Here is a 20,029-nt window from a genome sequence, read left to right as displayed (position 1 = left end):
TGCACAAGTAATAATAACAAGCATGTCTAAATTCACTCCCCCAGGAGGGCGCGACATGCAAAGATTCATTAGCCTTACTGTGTCATCTAGCAGAGGAGGGACATAAAGTTAACAAGAATAAATTGCAATGGTGTAAAAACAAGTCAAATATCTGGTACATAATCTAAGTGTAGGAGGAAGGACTATATTAGAAGACAGAAAAGCTACAGTTTTAAAAAACCCTAAACCACAAACAAAGAAACATATGATGTCATTTTTAGGTCTGACAAATTAAGGGAGAGCATGGATTCAAAACTATGCAGAAATTATTGCACCATTGTCAAAATTTATGTATGAAGCAAACCTTAAAATGACATCACCTGTTCTATGGAATACAGAGGCGGAAAAGACCTTCTGTGACATTAAACAACATTTGGTGTCCAGGGCTGCGCTCGGCCTTCTAAATTTAATGATAAAACATTCATTCAAATTGTAGATTGTAAAAGCTATGACATGACCTCCGTACTTACACAACAATACGGTGATATACTAAGAAAAATGGGCTTATTTTTTGACTAAATTGGACAACGTGACGTGTGCATTACTGCATTGTGTCAGAGCAGTTGTGGCAGCTTCAATGGCATTAGAGAGCAGTTCCACGATTGTGTTATTTCATCCATTAACTCTTAAGGACCCACATACAGTGTCTGCTCTCCTATTGCAAACCAATATGGCGTTTTTAACACCTGCAAGATATTTATCTTGCATGGCCATCTTGCTGTCACAACCACATTTGACTGTTGAGCGATGCACAACCTTAAATCCAGCCACGCTAACACCCTTACCTGATGAAGGCACGCAGCATGATTGTCAGGAATTGGCCGAACAAACTGCTGAATTAGTAGCATTAACCGAGGCATGCAAACTAAAAATAAATAAAGATGGTACAATCTATACTGATAGCCAGTAAGAGGGTTCCACAACAAGAACGCAATTCAAAGTGCAAAACTACAAAATGAAATTTACATTAGCAAAGAGAAAAAAAAAAAAAAAAAATATTCAAATGGGCTGCTATATTGAGCCATGCTGTGTCACATGTCTCAACAGGAGGGATGGTAAGACAGATAAATCAATATTATACAACTTATGGTTTTAATTCCTATTAAAATAATAATAATAATAATAATAATAATTTGTAGAGCATGTATGATTTGTGCTAGGTATAATCCACAAGGCAATTTGAGGCCCAGGAGAGGAATATTGAATTAAACCAAAGTGAAGGAAAAAAGTATTGTTTGGTTATCATAGATGCATTTTCTAAATGGATCGAATTATTCTCAACAAAATCACCTGATGCTCTGACGGTGGCAAAAGCACTATGTAAAGACATCATTCCAAAATATGGCATACCTGAAACCATTTACAGTGATAATGGGACTCATTTTGTAAATCAAATATTCAATAAAATAGGAACCGTGTTCCACATCAATTTGAAAAACCATTGTGCTTACCACCACCCTCAGAGTGCAGGTCTCGTGGAAAGAATGAATGGGACAATAAAAAATAGCAGAAAGAAACACGTGGGTTCATTTAACACACTGTAAAAGAGTCATTTCAGCTGAGTACTCAAATAGGGAAGGTGAGCAAAAGTCTGATAACGGAGCAGGAGCAGATGTGTAGATTGTGAAAACGCTTGCTGGTCAGTGAAGAAAAAAGACACCAACCTGTTTAGTGAGAACTCAGCAGAATGGCACACCCGCGTTGGTTAGGAGATTCGATGAGTTGTTACATAGCAACTTTGGTTACTATAGTGTTGATTTTGTTTTGTGGTACATGGGGCGTCCCACCCTAAATGATACAACGCATTTTTTAGATAGGAAATCACCTACCAACTGGACCAATATGACCAACCCAATAATAAGAAATTTGGAAGCATTAACTCGTACCAAAAGGAGTACAGTTGATGATCAGAACTGTGGGCATGACCTCCAAATGCGGCAAAACAGTTTAATATTTTGTGTTATTTTGTGTTAGATATATTGTAGAAGTTATCATTTATTTGCTTAGCTTGCATTAGTATTATGGACAATGTTTAGAAAGAAAGATGTCTCGCCTTCAAGAAGATGACTCAGCAGGAATCATCTGAGAGAAGGACGTGGCCGGGACGTGGCAGGTGCCATGTTTTCACCTTGAAACCCTACCCTTAGTGTGTTGTGTCTTGTAGCTTAGTACGTTATGTCTTGTAAACTTAGAAACCTCCCTATTTTCAAATAAATGCAGGAGCGACGGGAGAGATTGTTTAGAGCGTGTTGAGAGGCTGTAACCTGAACAATCTCCCATGCGCCCTCCTCATGAGTAAAATGACCAACGTCTTCATTCCTTTTGTGTTTATTCATTATAATGTTTGGTGAGATAAATCCAACAATACCCCAGACACCTATTTTCATGCTATATGGGAATGCACACCAATTCAATGCTTTTGGTCTTCGGTTACACAAAAACTCTCTTACATTTTCAATTTCAGGATTCCACTTTCCCCGAAATTGTGCATACTTGGCGACTTAAGCATAATCAACCTCCCTAATAAATATTCACAATCATTACTTGTCGCATTAGCTACCGCTAAGAAAACAATTCCATTAAACTGGAAAAACAAACAAGCTATTAACATCAGTCAGTGGCGAAATCTCATTTTAGAATATTTTGTGTGAGAAAAAATATCAGCAGAACGAAAAAAATAAATTACATATACGAAGATAGCTGGTCACCTTTCCTCAACATGCTAAATCTAGACTCTTGATTCCTTTGCCTGGGTAGGGTGCCATTTGACAATAACAAGACTATCTTCGTAAGTGTAAAAGTAAAGTTTAGAATATTGTATTCTTTGTTGTCGAGGTTGTTGTTATTGTTTTATTATTATTCTATTTATTTATTTATTTTCCCCACACATTTTAGATCGGTGTATATAGAGTGGGGATCTTTTCTTGTCCCTGTGTTTGCGGTTCCGGCATCTGTGGGGGCGGGACTTTCTTCACTCCTTCCCAATCTCTGTTTGCTGGAGGGCTGGCATTGGGTCCCTGCAGCCCCCACTGGGTGGCCAGTTGTCGGGGCGCCTCGGTGTGGCCGGCGTACCGCACTGGGTCCCTCGGTGTGGGATGTGTCCTGTCCACCGGGCTGCTCTCGGGTGGACCCCTGGGCCCGATCCCACCCCTCGATTGATTGGGTGGGGTCCTCAGCCTCCGCGGTGCGGGCACAGCAATTACAGGACACTTCCGTCTGTTTTTGTGCATGTAAAACAGTGTCAATTCACTTGCATGTGTCCGCAGGCACACACCCCTGGAACTCTTTCACTGGGTGTGGGGCCACTCAATTATAGCGACAAATAATTCATGAATATGCGAATTGCTTGTGTATACACTCACTCATACTCTCGTCCTGTAGACTTTTATAATTTACATAGTTAATGCCACCACACTTCAGTTGTACAGCCAGGTTCACGACCCTTGTCCTGCGTGCTTCTTCTCCCGTCCTTGTCCTTTTCTAGATTGACCTGTCCTTCCCTCACAGGGTGTAGCACTACAGCCCCATACAACACCCATATTTAATGTTTCATTGTTGTAGATAATGTAATGACTTACTTTTCTCATCCTGTTTACAATTAGTGCTTTGTCTTTTGTCTTCGTTTCTCTCTCCCCTCGGGAAACTTTGTTCTGTTCAACTCTGATTCTCAATAAATTTTAATTATAGTACTAAGAAACCACAGCAGAAGCTTAAAAACTCCACTGTGACACAGTAAAACTGTTACGGCCTAAAAGGGATACAGCTCCTCCATTCTGCTTGACCTAACAGCCGAACAGGACAAAAATAAAAATAAATAAAAGAAATACACTTAAAAAAATCAATACATCGATATAATGAATTAATCTTTACACCCAAGGCGATATCAATTATTAATTATTGAATTATTTTTTTTTACCTATTCAAAATAAGGACCTGGAGCTAAAAGGCTGAATTTCGATAATGTTATTTTAAAATGTAATCTTTAACCTCTAAAAAAGGGTCAACACAACTATTGTCCCTGACTATTATTTTTTAAATTTAAATAATCCATTTCGTATCTCAACACCCGTCCAGTTTTGTGGGACACTATACCACACCAGGACTCAACCATGTATAGTGTCCCCCAGAACTGGGCTGGTCTTGTGATACCAAATGGATTATTTTTAATCATTTTTAAATTCACAATGAAATATGCAGATTTCAGAGGACTTTTATTTTAAAATACAACACCAGTTCTGTATGGATCTTATTTTGGTGGAGTACCAGGGTGGTCTCGTCCTCCCCAGAACTGGACTGTTCTTGTGATACCTCCCTCACACTGGTTGATGCGTTCGAACCTGATTGGACTAATAAATATCAGATATTCCGACTGACCCCCGCACATTAGGGATTTGGATAGATCAGTGATTCCCAACCAGTGTGCCGTGGCACATTAGTGTGCCGTGGGAAATTACATTATTTCCTGTAAATACATAATTTATTGAGCAATTAAGTAAAATGTTATATCTTTGTGCCTCTATTTATCCCAGTGAGGTATTGTGACAGACAGAACAAATGCTCTTCTAGTAGATAGCAGGAAGTACATATAGTAATCATTGTGTATATACTTTTTGTGAATTGTTTTTTTGTTGGTGTGCCGTGAGATTTTTCAATTGTAAAATATGTGCTTTTGCTCTATAAAGGTTGGTAATCACTGGGATAGATGCCCTGAACTGCCAGTCTTTGTAGGCGTTTGCTTCAATCCGCCATGCAGCTGCTGCTGGCGATAAGCAGTCAGGCTCACGGCCAACTGTGGGGGGCGGCACATTGGGGAAGACAAGACCCAATGCTGCTTGGCGCTGAATTGAAGCATGCATATTTATTTCCGCAACGTACGTTTGAAGTTGCTACAGGCTTGATTCAGCATGGCGATGTGGGCAATATTCCTGTTTCAGTTAGCCATTGGGGAGGTGACGAACGGACACTGTGAACCCTGCAAACAGGCAGTATAGCAATACTGTCAATACATGCATAGCAGGAACAGCGCTCCAAAATAGACACATGCAAACGGTGGCACGACAAGCACCTCGCGCCCTCTACATGATTTCTATTCACCATATAGATATATATAGATATTGTCGACAAAACTATACCCCAGATGTATAAAGAAGTTGTATTGCCGAACTATACTATGCTTAAGTGCTGTGAAAAAGTACAGTCCCCCTTTTCAAATTCTTAACTTTTTGCATAGTTTCCCCACTTTAATGTTTAAGATCATCAAACAAATGTAAATAGCAGACAAATATAATCCAGGTGAATTTAAATTGCTGTTTTTTTAAATGATTTAATTAATGAAGGGAAAAAAAAACTGATTCAAAGTTACCTGCCCTTGTGTGAAAAAGTAATTATCCCCCTTGTGAAATCATTAATTAATTGTAGCTAATTACAATTTTTGGGTAGTTTTTACGGGTTACACCCAAGGCTGATTACCTCCAGTCCTGTTCAGTGAAGAAATCCCTTAAACAGAATTCGTCCCAACAAAATGAAGTCGGACAAAAGATCTAAAAAAGCAGACACGATGACACGATCCAAAGAAATTCCAGAATAGTCGTTAAATAAAGGAAGTGACATCTATCAGTCTGGTAAGGGTTGCAAAAAGCCATTTCTAAATTTCAAAAGGAAGAAACTGGGCAAAAATGGCATCCTTGGCAGAGTTCCAAGGCAAAAACCACTGCTGACCACAAAGAACATAAAGGCTTGTCTTACTTTTGCAAAAAATAAATAAATAAATTTATTTTATTTATTTAATAAATAAAAATTTAATAAATAAATTTAATAAATAAATTTATTTTATTTATTTACTCCCAAGACGTTTGTGAAAATATTATATGGACTGACAAGGTGAAAGTTGAGGTTATTGGAAGGTGTGTGTCTAGTTACAGCTGGCATAAATGTAGCACAGCATTTCAGAAAAAAAACATCATACCAACAGTCAAACCTGGTGGTGATAGTGTGAACTTCTGAATGGCTTTGAAAAACAAAATGGTTTTCGAGCGGCCTCGTCAAAGTCCATACTTGAATCCGATTAAAATGCAGTTGCATGACCTTAAAAAGCCCGTTCATGATCGATAACCCTCCATTTTTGCTTAATTCAAACAATTTACAGGAAACGCTTGATTTCAGTTGTTGCTGCTGAGGGTGGCCCAACCAGTTATTAGGTTTATGGGGCCGTTACTTTTTCGCACAGTGCCAGGTAACTTTGAATATATATATATATATATATATATATATATATATTTTCCTTCATAAATGAAATCACCATTTAAAATCTGCATTTTACATTCACTTGGGTTATATTTGTCTATTTACATTTGTTTGATGATCTTAAACATTCTTCTTTTCCTTTCGGCTTGTCCCGTTAGGGGTCGCCACAGTGCGTCATCCTTTTCCATGTAAGCCCATCTCCTGCATCTTCCTCTCGAACACCAACTGCCATCATGTCTTCCCTCACGACATCCATCAACCTTCTCTTTGGTCTTCCTCTAGCTCTCTTGCCTGGCAGCTCCATCCTTATCATCCTTCTACCAATATACTCACTATTTCTCCTCTGGACGTGTCCAAACCATTGAAGGCTGCCCTCTCTAACTTTTTCTCCAAAACATCGAACCTTGGCTGTCCCTCTGATGAGCTCATTTCTAATTTTATCCAACCTGGTCACTCTGAGAGCGAACCTCAGCATCTTCATTTCTGCCACCTCCAGCTCTGCTTTCTGTTGTCTCTTCAGTGCCACTGACTCTAATCCGTACATCATGGCTAGCCTCACCACTGTTTTATAAACTTTGCCCTTCATCCTAGCAGAGACTCTTCTGTCACATAACATACCTGACACCTTCCTCCACCCGTTCCAACCTGCTTGGACCCGTTTCTTCACTTCCTGACCACACTCCCCATTGCTCTGGACGGTTGACCCCAAGTATTTAAAGTCCTCCACCCTTGCTATCTCTTCTCCCTGTTGTCTCACTCTTCCCCCACCACCCCTCTCATTCATGCCCATATATTCTGTTTTACTATGGCTAATCTTCATTCCTCTGCTTTCCAGTGCATACCTCCATCTTTCTAACTGTTCCCCCAGCTGCTCCCTGCTTTCACTGCAGATCACAATGTCATCTGCAAACATCATGGTCCACGGGGATTCCAGTCTAACCTCATCTGTTAGCCTATCCATCACCACTGCAAAAAGGAAGGGGCTCAGGGCTGATCCCTGATGCTGTCCCACCTCCACCTTAAATTCATCTGTCACACTTTACAGCACACCTCACCGATGTTCTGCTGCCCTCGTACATGTCCTGTATTATTCTAACATACTTCTCTGCCACGCCAGACTTCTGCATGCAGTACCACAGTTCCTCTCTGGGTACTCTGTCATAGGCTTTCTCTAGATCTACAAAGACACAAGGTAGCTCCTTCTGACCTTCTCTGTACTTTTCCATCAACATCCTCCTTTCTAGGCATGAAACCATACTGTTGCTCGCAAATACTCACTTCTGTCCTGAGTCTATCCTCCACTACTCTTTCCCATAACTTCATTGTGTGGCTCATAAACTTTATTCCTCTATAGTTCCCACAGCTCTGCACATCACCTTTGTTCTTAAAAATGGGCACCAGTACACTTTTCCTCCATTCCTCAGGCGTCTTCTCACGCACAAGAATTCTATTGAACAAGCTGGTCAAAAACACCACAGCCACCTCTCCTTGATGCTTCTATACCTCCACAGGAATGTCATCAGGACCAACTGCCTTTCCATTTTTCATCCTCTTTAATGCCTTTCTAACTTCCCCCCTTACTAATCATTGTCACTTCCTGGTCCACCACACTTGTCTCTTCTACTCTCCCTTCTCTCTCATTTTCCTCATTCATCAACTCCTCGAAGTATTCTTTCCATCTAGCTAGCACACTGCTGGCACCAGTCAACATATTTCCATCTCTATCCTTAATCAGCCTAACCTGCTGCACATCCTTCCCATCTCTATCCCTCTGTCTGGCCAGCCTGTATCGATCCTTTTCTCCTTCTTTAGTGTCCAACCTGCCATACATGTCATCATATGCCTCTTGTTTGGCCTCCACCACCAAGTCTCCTTCTCTCCTTACCTGCCAGAAGATACACCAAGTACTCTCCTGCCTGCATCTCTGATCACCTTGGCTGCAGTGGTCCAGTCTTCTGGAAGCTCCTCCCGTCCACCGAGAGCCTGTCTCACCTCTTCCCGAAAAGCTGCACAACACTCGTCCTGTCTCAGTTTCCACCAAATGGTTCTCTTCTTCTCTGCGTTTGTCTTCCTAATTTTCCTCCCCACCACCAGAGTCATCTTACACACCACCATCCTATGCTGTCTAGCCACACTCTCCCCTACCACTACCTTACAGTTGGTAACCTCTTTCAGATTACATCGTCTGCACAAGATGTAATCCACCTGCGTGCTTCTAACGCTGCTCTTGTAGGTCACCCTATGTTCGTGCCTCTTCTGGAAAAAAGTGTTCACTACAGCCATTTGCATCCTTTTTCCAAAGTCTACCACCATCTGTCCCTCCAAGTTCCTTTCCTGGATGCCGTACTTAACCATCACTTCTTCATCACCCCTATTACCTTCACCAACATGTCCATTACAATCTGCACCACCAATTACGACTCTCTCTCTGTCTGGGATGCTCAGAACTACTTCGTCTCGCTCCTTCCAGAATTTCTCTTTCACCTCTTGGTCACATCCTACCTGTGGGGCATAGCCACTAATCACATTACACACAACACCCTCAATTTCAAGTTTCAGCCTCATCACTCGATCTGATACTCTGTTCACCTCCCCGACATTCTTAGCCAACTCTTCTTTTAAAATAAAAAATAACCCCGACTCAATTTCTCTTCCCATCTACACCATGGTAAAATAATTTAAACCCTGCCCCTAAACTTCTAGCCTTACTGCCTTTCCACCTGGTCTCCTGGACACACAATATATCAACCTTTCCCCTAATCATCATGTCAACCAACTCCCGAGATTTTCCTGTCATAGTCCCAAGCCCCTCTTCTCTTTCTGCCGAAGAACCTGCTTTCCACCTCTTCTTCTTCTTTGACTTTGACCCACAGTAGCTGAATTTCCGACGGCGCCAGTGGCGGACGTTGTTAACCCGGGCCATGACCGATCCGGGTATGGAATTCTTTGGATGAACGCTCATATTTGTTTGGCAAAGTTTTAAGCCAGATGCCCTTCCTGACGCAAACCTCTGCATTTATCCGGGCTCCAGCTTGCACTGACTTGTGCCCCCCATAGGATCTTCAATGACCAATCATAGGACCATTCAATGATCTTAAACATTAAAGAGGGGAAATTATGCAAAAATATTAGAATTTGAAAAGGGGGCCAAAACGTTTTCACGGCGTGTGTGTGTGTGTGTGTGTGTGTGTGTGTGTGTGTGTGTGTATCTGCGCGCGCACACAGCGGCTGAAAATAAGTATTTGTCACAATTTTAAACACAACTTAATTTCTGATCTTATTTGTTCTACTTTCTTTATATGTATGGATTACTTGGGTTGTTCCCAACATCTGGTGAAATGTTTGTCAATAGCACCTTTGTAAATATATTTAATGAGAGAAATGGAGAGATGTTAAATACTTATTTCAGCCGCTGTGTGTGTGTGTGTGTGTATATTTCTATATATAAACACACTAAAAAGTAATTAGAGGATTCTTATTTGAAATGGAATGCCAATCACCCACCAAAACATCATGTCAAGTGCAAAATGTTTTGTTTTAACATTTGTGTATGAACTGTCGTATAAACCAGTAATTCCCAACCAGGGTGCATGAGAGCTCACCAGGGATGCCAGATGAAATTATTCAATTTCATTTCACTTGAAAAAAACAAAGAGCCTTTCACAAAATGTGCAGAGCCTGTACTTAATGTTCAAAATACAATGTATAATCCACCTACAGTGAATTACAAACTGTTGTCTTGTTTCAAGTTATTAGTTATATGACAACGACAATACATTCTCCAAACAAAATAATAGCACAATAAATGACGAGCGAAGGGGAGAAAAATGTATCTATTGATCTTGATTCCCACATGGTTTCTAGGCAGGGCATGCCCCACTGTAAAATGATTGACGCCTGCGTAGCAGGAATGCAGATGTAACGAGATGACCATCCCAAACATGTATTTGCATGAAATAAAAACAAAGAGGTTTGCTATGGTTAGGTTTAGGGCTAGGGTTGGGGCTTATGACGTTTTAGGATGGGTTAAAGTTAGGATTAGGGTGGGTTAGGGTTAGTGGGAAACATTAACACCGGCACACTTTAGTCATATAGTACTTCCTTTTTTTTTTTGCATGACGTCACAGCGATGCGGCTCCCAAGTTAAACATTTTTCAGCTACTCGTGACGGTAAAAACGCCCACCTCTCGTGTCGCATGATGACGCAGAATGCCCTCGCAGCACATACACAATGAATGAGTTGGTTGACGGTGCGCTGCTTCCTGCTATGTGCAGTGTGGAAAAAAGGCCTTCATAGAATTTGCTTAAAGGGGAAATACATCCATCCATCCATTCCCAATACCGCTCATCCTGTTCAGGGTCGCAGGGTGCTGGAGCCTACCCCAGCTGACTTCGAGACTTCACCCTGAACTGGTCACCAGTCAGTCGCTGGGTACATATAGACTCAGACAGCCATTAAGGGGAACTACAGTGGTGTGAAAAACTATAAGCCCCCTTCTTAAATTTTTATATTTCTGCAAAGTTTCCCCACTTTTTTAAAGATCATCAAACAAATGTAAATATCAAGACAAATATAACCCAAATGATCTTAAAATGCTGTTTTAGAATGGTGATTTCATTTATTAAGTAAAAAATTATATTCGAAGTTACCTGGCCCTTTGTGAAGAAGTAATGGCCCCCTAAACCTAATGGCTGGTTGGGCCATCCTCAGCATCAACACATGCTTAACACATGCTGCGACAGTGTGCGCCCAAAACCAGTGGCAGAGTCATCGGCCACTCATGGAAAGATTTGCCAAACCCCCGCACACTGTGCAACAGTTCAATCGGGTTTGACCAAATCGGTTGGTGTGCGGTAGCCTTCGTGCTGATTACTTACATTCACCCAACCAATACGCTGGCCGTCTTTAAAGCGGACGTTGTATGAAGTCACATTAACATCATACGGTTTTCCTGAAGTATAGTGCAATGAAAAAGTATTTGCCCCCTTCTCAAATTCAAATATTTTTGCATCTTTTCCCCACTTTAAGATCATCAAACAAATGTAAATATCAGACAAATATAATGCAAGGGAACTGAAAATGATGTTTTTACATGGTGATTGCATTTATGAAGGAAAAAACAAATATTCAGTTACCTGGCTCTATAAGAAAAAGTAATGGGCCCCCTCAGCAGCAACAATTTAAATCAGGTGTTTTCTATAACTGGCAGTCTTTCACATCTCAATGGAAATATTTCGGCCCACTCTTCCTTGCAAAATTGTTTGAATTCAGCAAAAATTTAGTATTTTCGAGCATGAACGACATCAATCAGATTCAAGTCTTGAATTTGACTAGGCCACTCCAAAACCGTCATTTTCTTTTTGTCAGCCATTCAGAAGTTGAGTTGCTGGTGTGTTTTGGATCGTTATCATGCTGCAGAACCCAAGTGAGCTTCAGTTTAATCACAAAGTGTTGGCTGAACTTTCTCCTTCAGGAGTTTCTTTTTAAGAGCAGAATTCATGGTTCCATCAATCCCAAGTTGGCCAGGTCCTGAAGGAGCAAATCAGAAAAAGACCATCACACTACCACCACCATGTTGGACTGTTGGTATGATGTTCTTTTTGTGAAATTCTGTACTACCTTTACGGCAAATGTACAGAGACACACACCTTGCACAAAGCTCAACTTTCATCTCATCAGTCCATATAATGTTCCCCCCAAATTCCTGGGAATCATTGATGTTCTTTTGTAAAAGAAAGATGAGCCTTTATGCTCTTTTTGGTCAGCAGTGGTTTTTGGCTTGGAACTCTACCATGGATGCCATTTTTGCTCAAGCTCTTCTTTATTGTTGTGTCATGAACACTGATCTTAACTGAGGCAAGGGAGGCCTGCAGTTCTCTAGAAGTGTCCTGAGTTCCTTTGTGACCTCCTGGATGAGTAATTGCTGTTCTCTCAGGGTAATCTTTGTAGGCCGGCCACTCCTGGGAAGGTTCACCACTGTTTCATGTTTTCTCCATGTGAGGATAATGGCTATGGTTTGCTGGAATCCTAAAGCTTGAGAAATTGATTTTGTAACCCTTTCCGGACTGCTACATGTCAATTTCTTTATTTCTCGACTGTTCTGGAATTTTTTGAAAAATAGTGCCATTTCTTTGAATAGTGGCACTGGGATGTGGGTTTCCTCCCACATCCCAAAAACATGCATGGTAGGTTAATTGACAACTCTAAATTGCCCGTAGGTGTGAATGTAAGAGTGTGACTGGTTGTTTGTTTGTATGTGCCCTGCGATTGGCTGGCAACCAGTACAGGGTGTACCCCACCTCCTGCCCGATGATAGCTGGGATAAGCTCCAGCACGCCCGCAACCCTAATAGGAGAAGTGGCTCAGAAAATGGATGGATGGATGGATGGATGGATGGTGGCATTTTGTTGCAGCTTTTTTTTTTTTTTTTTTTTTTTTTTTTTTTTTTAAGATCTTTTTTCTGACTTGATTTTGTCGGTACAGATTCTGTTTAAGTGATTCCTTGATTGAACAGATCTGGATGTAATCAGCTTGGGTGTGATCAGTAAAAAATAAACAAAAATTGTGATTAGCCACAATTAATTCATGACTTAATAAGGGGAGTAGTTACTTTTTCACACAGGGCCAGGTAATTCTGAATAGTTTTTTTTTTTCCTCTTCATAAATGAAATCACCATTTAAAAACAGCACATTAAGTTCACCTGGGTTATATTTATCTGATATTTACATTTCTTTAATGATCTTAAACACAATTCAATATCACACTGTAGTATCAGGCTTGTACTTCATCACTTCCACTCAGCAGGTGAAAATGATTTCACCCATTATGGTTGCCCTTAAGTTGAGGAATGATTCCGTTGAATTCTTTTTACTAGTGCTGGCACATACTAAGTATTCTTGCTTAAAAGAATGGGTTTAGCTATCCCTTAAATGATTATGGCAAAAATAATAATCACACTAATTTTTATTTCTATTGAAATCACGATTAATAAACAATTAATTGATTTCAAAACTTGAGTGCAAAGTTTATCTAAAGCCCATTGCAACAAAAGACAGCAGCAGAACAAACTTATTCCACCATCTGAAACTGAGGCATCCAGCTGAGTGGGAGAAGTACAAATCTTTACGAGGGGAACAAGACCGCTTCAACCAACAAACTCCTGCTAAAAAGCAGCATACTGCGGCAGTCTTTTACCCAAGGCACCACTTATGATAAGAAACTGGCACGATGGAGCGCGATCATTGCGGGGTCCGCTTTGCACCGCTAAAGATATGGTACATGCATACAGTATACGGTGGATAGACTGGATTTATCCACTTGCTGAAAACTGTAAACCTCTGGTATCTACTAAAACCTTATTAATGCCTATTTGTGTAATTTTCTGCTTTTTCGTTGAACACCCCAAGATGCCGCCCAAATGCCCAGGGGCAAAAACGTGGAGTACGTTCTTTTTCATGGCAAAGTTCATATGTATCCAGACTGAAATGAGCGTGGAAATGTGCGGTGCCTCACGCCAACTTCATGGCTGGTGTACGCATGTTTCTGCAGCTGTTGGTGCTTTGGCGACACTTAGAGGTGATGCTGGGAAACTGTTATCATAAATCTGCACATCAGAGACACATGAACAATTCATGCCCGGCAACATTTGATTTCAACAATGTAAAAGAAGCAAGGACTCTGAATTCACTTGTTGACCAGTGTATTAATGAATCACTGACATTTGTGAGGACAGCTATTAATTGATCAAGGTGATCATTTATGCTGCCTATTGCCCTCTCAATTGCTTCTTGTGACTCCAGCACATGCACTGAAAAAAAGTCATTTGAATTCACCTAATTTGAACATGTACATCGGTTGCACATGATTAAAATGTGTTGAAATGACATAATTGACCCCTCTTATCTTAAAAAAATGTAAAAACGTTTTATTGTGCGTGTCCTCTCCTGTGTATTAAAATAATAAATTGAGTAATCAAAAAAAACTCAAAGTTTTGATATCCTCTTTGATATGCTGATGTGCTTCTATTTGAATTCAAAAGATTTATTACAAATACCATACATATATTTACGCATGAGCTTTTATCTTAGCTTACCCAGGGCTGAGTGTAGGTTACTGTATTAACACATTTATGAGTTATAAAAATACATGGTATTAACCTTGTGGGGTGATCAGTCAGCCATGTGCTCCCAGCAACCCTGAGAGAGAAGTGTCATCCATGATTGCAGCGAATCTCTCCTCAAACGGGGTGAGGCCCTCCGTGCCGGTTCTTCCGCCTGTTTTGGCCACACTGTGGTGGTGGGCAGCTGTCTTTCGCTTCAACCCCCACCGCCCCAAATATTCAAGGTTACAATTGGCACTATTTGTCTTTTAAAACAAAGCTTAACAAAAGTTTTAATTTTGCACATTATCAGTCTCAGTGTTAGTTGATTATTTGCTATGCTACATTTATGTTTCCAGCATTATTTTATTAAAGATAATTAATTATAATAATAAAAATAATTATTTTATTATTTTATTAATTCCAGGACGGGTTAAAATTAAAAATTAAAATTAAAAATAAAACTTGTTTTGAGTTTTCAGTGTGATTTGTACTTTAAAAAGTAGGTAAAAACTGTAAATCAAATTTCGTTACAAAATAGATTTTATTTTTAAGCCGTATTTGCCAGCCACACTCGTCCCCCAGCACCACAAAGCCAGACTGGTATAATTTCAGTATGAAGCAACCAGATGACCCTGTTCAACAGGTTTCTTTTTTCACATTGTGATTGCTCTGTTTAACTATTCTAGATGGTATTCAGTTATGTTCAAAATACTCAAGTTATCATTGTTAGTAGTTATCATTACTCGGAAGTTGAACTGTGGGTCCTGGTGTGTTGTTCTTGTGCTGTAATTTTGTGGGTGGCTTTGGAAAAGGGAGTTAGGTTCCACCTATACAGTACAATATCAACAGCAGCATGTTTGTATACAACATACTGTACACGACAGAATTATGTCTCGCTACAGCGAGGGCTGTCCCAATCCAACTTTTTCACTTCCGAGCCGATGCCGATATTGCAGTCTTGAATTTTGGCCGATATCAAAATCAGTTTGATCTGATATCCGCAATAATCATACAAACTTTACGTATTTTGTAGTATGGAGTGTTAGAAAAGGCTTGATGAAGTGGTATTACTTAAAAAGAGAAAATTGACTCATTTGTTATTAGCCAATGGGTTACATGAAGTAACTTTATAAATAAGAATGTACTACAATTGCATAAAATAAATAAAAATATGAGGAAATCCTTAAAACTTAAATTAAGTTTAACTTAAAACCAACAACAAAAATATATAGTTTAATTGCAACATAACCACTGCTTAACTTAACACATCCACTGTCATTGACTGCTTTAGAGGTCAAATATCTGTTAACTGGGAAGGCTGGCAGTGATTAAACATAAGCATATTCTACATTTGAATAGATTAAATGAAAAATATATTAGAAAATCATGAAAAATAATCTCAAACAATAAATATAAATTATACTTTTAAAGTGGAAAATAACAAAGTTCGTTTTTTTACTGTCAGTATAGTATCTTTCTCCACATGTGCGGCAATATACTTTTGAACTTCTTTACGCAACTTTAGTTTTATTGACAATCGCTGTTCCTGCTGTGCACGTCTAGACCTCTGAAGGGCAGTCTGATACACGCAATGAGATACACACTTGCAGTAACAAATAAAGTGGTCACGATCGAATATTATTATAACTCATTCTGCACAGAGTTTAAAGAATATATGCTAGAGAGTGTTATATTTCCTGTTTGTACAGCGTTTGTGTACCAATATTCATTATTTTGAGAGATAAGTGCAGCGAGTTCAATGCTAATTTTCGTTACCTCATCAATGGGGGTTTTCATTCATTGTGTGTAAGGTTTGAGCTAGAATTTTTTTTGAACATTCAATAGGTATAATTCTTTTGTTATGTGAGTTTCGATTTCCAGTGAACTTAAACTGGAGTGTCAATAAATGACTTTAAGCAAGTAACATTCACTCTTGCTCCTTGCTACTATGTTAGCACCTTAGCAACCTGTTGCTGTGATCATGTCGGAGCTGCATACCGTCCGGGCGCTGCTGGATACAAGTGCTGGAGCGATGCATGGAATGGACTGCTTGTATAAGAGCGGTAAAATCTGAGATTTTAGATCCAGGCTGATCCAAGCTGCTACTTGCCAGAGTGCAAATGGACTTGTTTTTGTGAATGTTTCATTAGACTACAACCACCAAGCTACCTAATTGGACATTAAAGGATGTCCAATGAAATTAAAGAAACAAAAAGAGTGACGTGTCCAGTAAGGTAGTTAGAAAAGAACAAGAAACTGCACCATCTTTGTACATTTACAACAAACTTGCGATGAACAAATAAACATTTATCATAAAACAATAAGTGGTTGAACTAGTTGACATGATCAAGTTAAGCTTCATCAGAATTAATATCAATAGATTTGATGATTTTAATTATTTATATATATAAAAATTATATATTTATTAATTATGAAATAAACATTATCACTTTCAGTTAGTTTACAGAGAAATAATGCTTTGTGTTTATTAGGGCCAAGAATAATAATTATTTTTTTTTTTTTACTCTCAATTCAGGAAAATAAAGACTTCAGTTACACGCCAGCTGCCACCATAGGAGTGCATTTTCAACCTCTTAAAAAGGTCTATAAAATACTAATTAACAGTAACATAACATTTCCACTGTCAAATAACAATCGCATAATTTATCTGCCAGTGTCCAAAAAACAAAAATAATTTTTTTTTTTAAAAATATCTAGGAGCACGCAATAACAAAAACAGGCTCATGCACACACAGACCCCCAAGTGGTGCTCAAGCACCTGCCCTATTTCACTCGATAAAAAAAATAATATGATGAATTAGTATTACTATGTTTTTATCGGTTGAGTGATTAAAAGACAATGTGTTGTACCTGACTGTGATGATGCCCATTTCTTCCAGACTTAAAGAAGACTCTTGCAGTGCTGCTAGATAACATTATGCTGAGGCTGGCCAAGCTGGAGTCCAAGGTTGAGAACATCTACAACGGCACTGGAACTATTCTGACCAATGGCTCCAGCACCTCCACACCTAGCTCCACCAATCCAGATAAAATAAATGTGGCAGGTAAGGCTCACATTGGATTATAAACACATATTCCTATGCTGATAGCATACAGGCTGCAAAAGTCTTGGAACTTTTCACAATGCGCACCTAGCGTTTTACCAGCCTACATTTGAGAACATAATGTAATTGAAGTAAACCCGTATTGACAACCTGCGACCCTGTTATCGAGTTAATTGATTTTTGTGCAAGATTTCAAATGATGTAGTCATCATTTGTGATCAAATGTCGACTGCCGGCTAACGTACTGTAACTTCAGAGGCTGATGTTAGCTTATCTATTATTATTATTATTTTGTCTCCACTTTTCATCAGTGTCAGTGATTTCATATTTTTTGCTCCTCTCAGTCTCTTCCTCAATAAAATGTCTCTCCTTATCGTGGCCAACAGACATATGCTGAATTGTAAATACCGATGAAGCAGATGGTCTAGAGTTGTAGCACAAAATGTTTTTTTTTTTTCCCCAAAGTAGACATCCATCCATGCATCCATTTTCTGAGCCGCTTCTCCTCACTAGGGTCGCGGGCGTGCTGGAGCCTATCCCAGCTATCATCGGGCAGGAGGCGGGGTATACCCTGAACTGGTTGCCAGCCAATCGCAGGGCACATACAAACAAACAACCATTCGCACTCACAGTCACACCTACGGGCAATTTAGAGTTGTCAATTAACCTACCGTGCATGTTTTTGGGATGTGGGAGGAAACCGGAGTACCCGGAGAAAACCCACGCAGGCACGGGGAGAACATGCAAACTCCACACAGGCGGGGCCGGGATTTGAAACCCGGTCCTCAGAACTACGAGGCAGATGTGCTAACCAGTCGTACACCGTGCCGCCAGGTTGTGTTTCATTTACTGTATTTCAATCTGATTATTCCGCCTTGCAACCCAAGTCAACTGGGATAGGTTTGTGCGTCCGAGCATAATAAGTGGTATAGAACGGGTGTCAAAGGTACGGCCCACGGGCCAGAACCGACCTGTTAGGGGGTCCATGGAGACTGTTCTGTCTATCAGGCAAGTTTTTTTTGTTTTTTGGGACACTCAAGCTTTTATTTTGAAACATCCGCCGTAGAACCGTGTCGGGACTCGTAGCTGAGAGATAAAAAAGATCGCTTCCAATCTATGTGTGCAGTAAGAAATTTTGTGTAGGTTCTGCAGAAGCAACGCCTCTATGTCCCCAGAGCTGCCCAATGTTACAGAATGTCTGTACTTTGTTACGGAAATCACTGAACACTGATTGTTCTGGATATTGGGAAAACAAATCCAGTGTCTAACATTACAGGCGCATCCAGATTGATGCTTGCTGCACACTATTTTATTACGCCTGCCAAGCCGCAGAGGCGAAAGTTCTCATTGCATCCGATGTCAATGCATTGTAAGTCACTGATCATCGCCTCCATGGTAGCGAATAAGCTAGACTTCTTACCATGCTTCTGACAAAAGTATCACAAAGGCAGGACGAGGAGTGGATAGGAAAAGAAGCCATGCTAATTGCTAAGCTATCGTTACAAGCGATCGCAAAACATCGAAATAAGTGATTTGGTGAAACAATACACTTGTAACATAGGTCTGGCTGTAACTGCGTTTTCGCCGAGAGTAACCAACTTTGAACAAAAAAAAAAAAACAGGCCCAATTAATACGTCTTTAGAGGGATAAATATAAAATAATACACGTCCACACAGGATGTCGGGTCTGAACCGGAAATGAATTACGACCTCACTGCTCACGTCACTTCAGAACGTGGGCAGGTTAAACGTATATTATTAATATATATTTTTCATATAAGATAACCTTTTTTAGTCCCACAATGGGGAAATTTGCTTCGTTTCAGCAGCAATTGGTGATATAAGAAATCTAGATATATAATATAAACAGTATGCAAAATTGAAGCCAAAATTATTATTATAATAAACTGTTCAATTCAGTCTATCAGCAATGTTATTTGTTTGTTTGCAAAATAGAGTGCTGATTTCTAATTTTTACATTTGAGATCTGCTTAATCTGCTTTTTTTTTTTTTTTTTTTTTTTTTTTTTTTTTTTGTTACCAGGGTTGGCATAGGTGAATTAATCCATAGACACAGATATTTTTGATGATGGAACGTTGAAAAATCTCATATAATGGAACTTTGATTCAGTCTGCAACTGCATCCACCATTACAAGGTTGATGTAATAAAAACATTAAAATGACAAATATTGAAGCCATAATTTATGAACGATTATGATTGACTGTCGCAGAGAAATGTTCTTGACAAAATTTTGAAAATGGGGAAATTCAGACAAATCTGGACAAATTGTTCTGGAAGTGAATTTTTATGGGTTGGCAGCTCTGCACTGCAATGCCCTGCTCTTTGGTCTTCCCAAATAGAACATCTGCACTCTACAACTACTCCAGAACTGAGTTGCTCTTGTGCTGATGAAAACCAGAGGGCAGGAGCATACAGTGAAAGGAAAAAGTTATTGTATTTGTTGCAGTTTCCCAACTTTAATGTTTAAGATCCAGCCATCAATTTTCTGTACCGCTTATCCTCAACAAACAAATGTAAATATCAGAAAAATATAACCCAAGTGAACTTATAATGATGT

General features: G+C 39.6%; 1 protein-coding gene across 1 annotated transcript in view; it reads left to right on the top strand.

Moving 5' to 3' along the window:
• The window catches only part of mgat5 (alpha-1,6-mannosylglycoprotein 6-beta-N-acetylglucosaminyltransferase), a 122,288-nt gene that overhangs the window by 16,778 nt on the left and 85,481 nt on the right, over positions 1 to 20,029 (top strand). Inside the window, exon 3 of the mRNA XM_061691022.1 lies at positions 17,286 to 17,450. Within this exon, the coding sequence (XP_061547006.1) occupies positions 17,286 to 17,450 (165 nt within the window). The remainder of the gene's footprint in view (positions 1 to 17,285; positions 17,451 to 20,029) is intronic.

This window comes from Phycodurus eques, chromosome 1, assembly GCF_024500275.1.
Source record: "Phycodurus eques isolate BA_2022a chromosome 1, UOR_Pequ_1.1, whole genome shotgun sequence".
In the NCBI taxonomy this organism is placed as follows: Eukaryota; Metazoa; Chordata; class Actinopteri; order Syngnathiformes; family Syngnathidae; genus Phycodurus; species Phycodurus eques.
The sequence above is the reverse complement of the archived record's forward strand: the minus strand, read 5'-3'. Positions and strand labels throughout refer to the sequence as shown.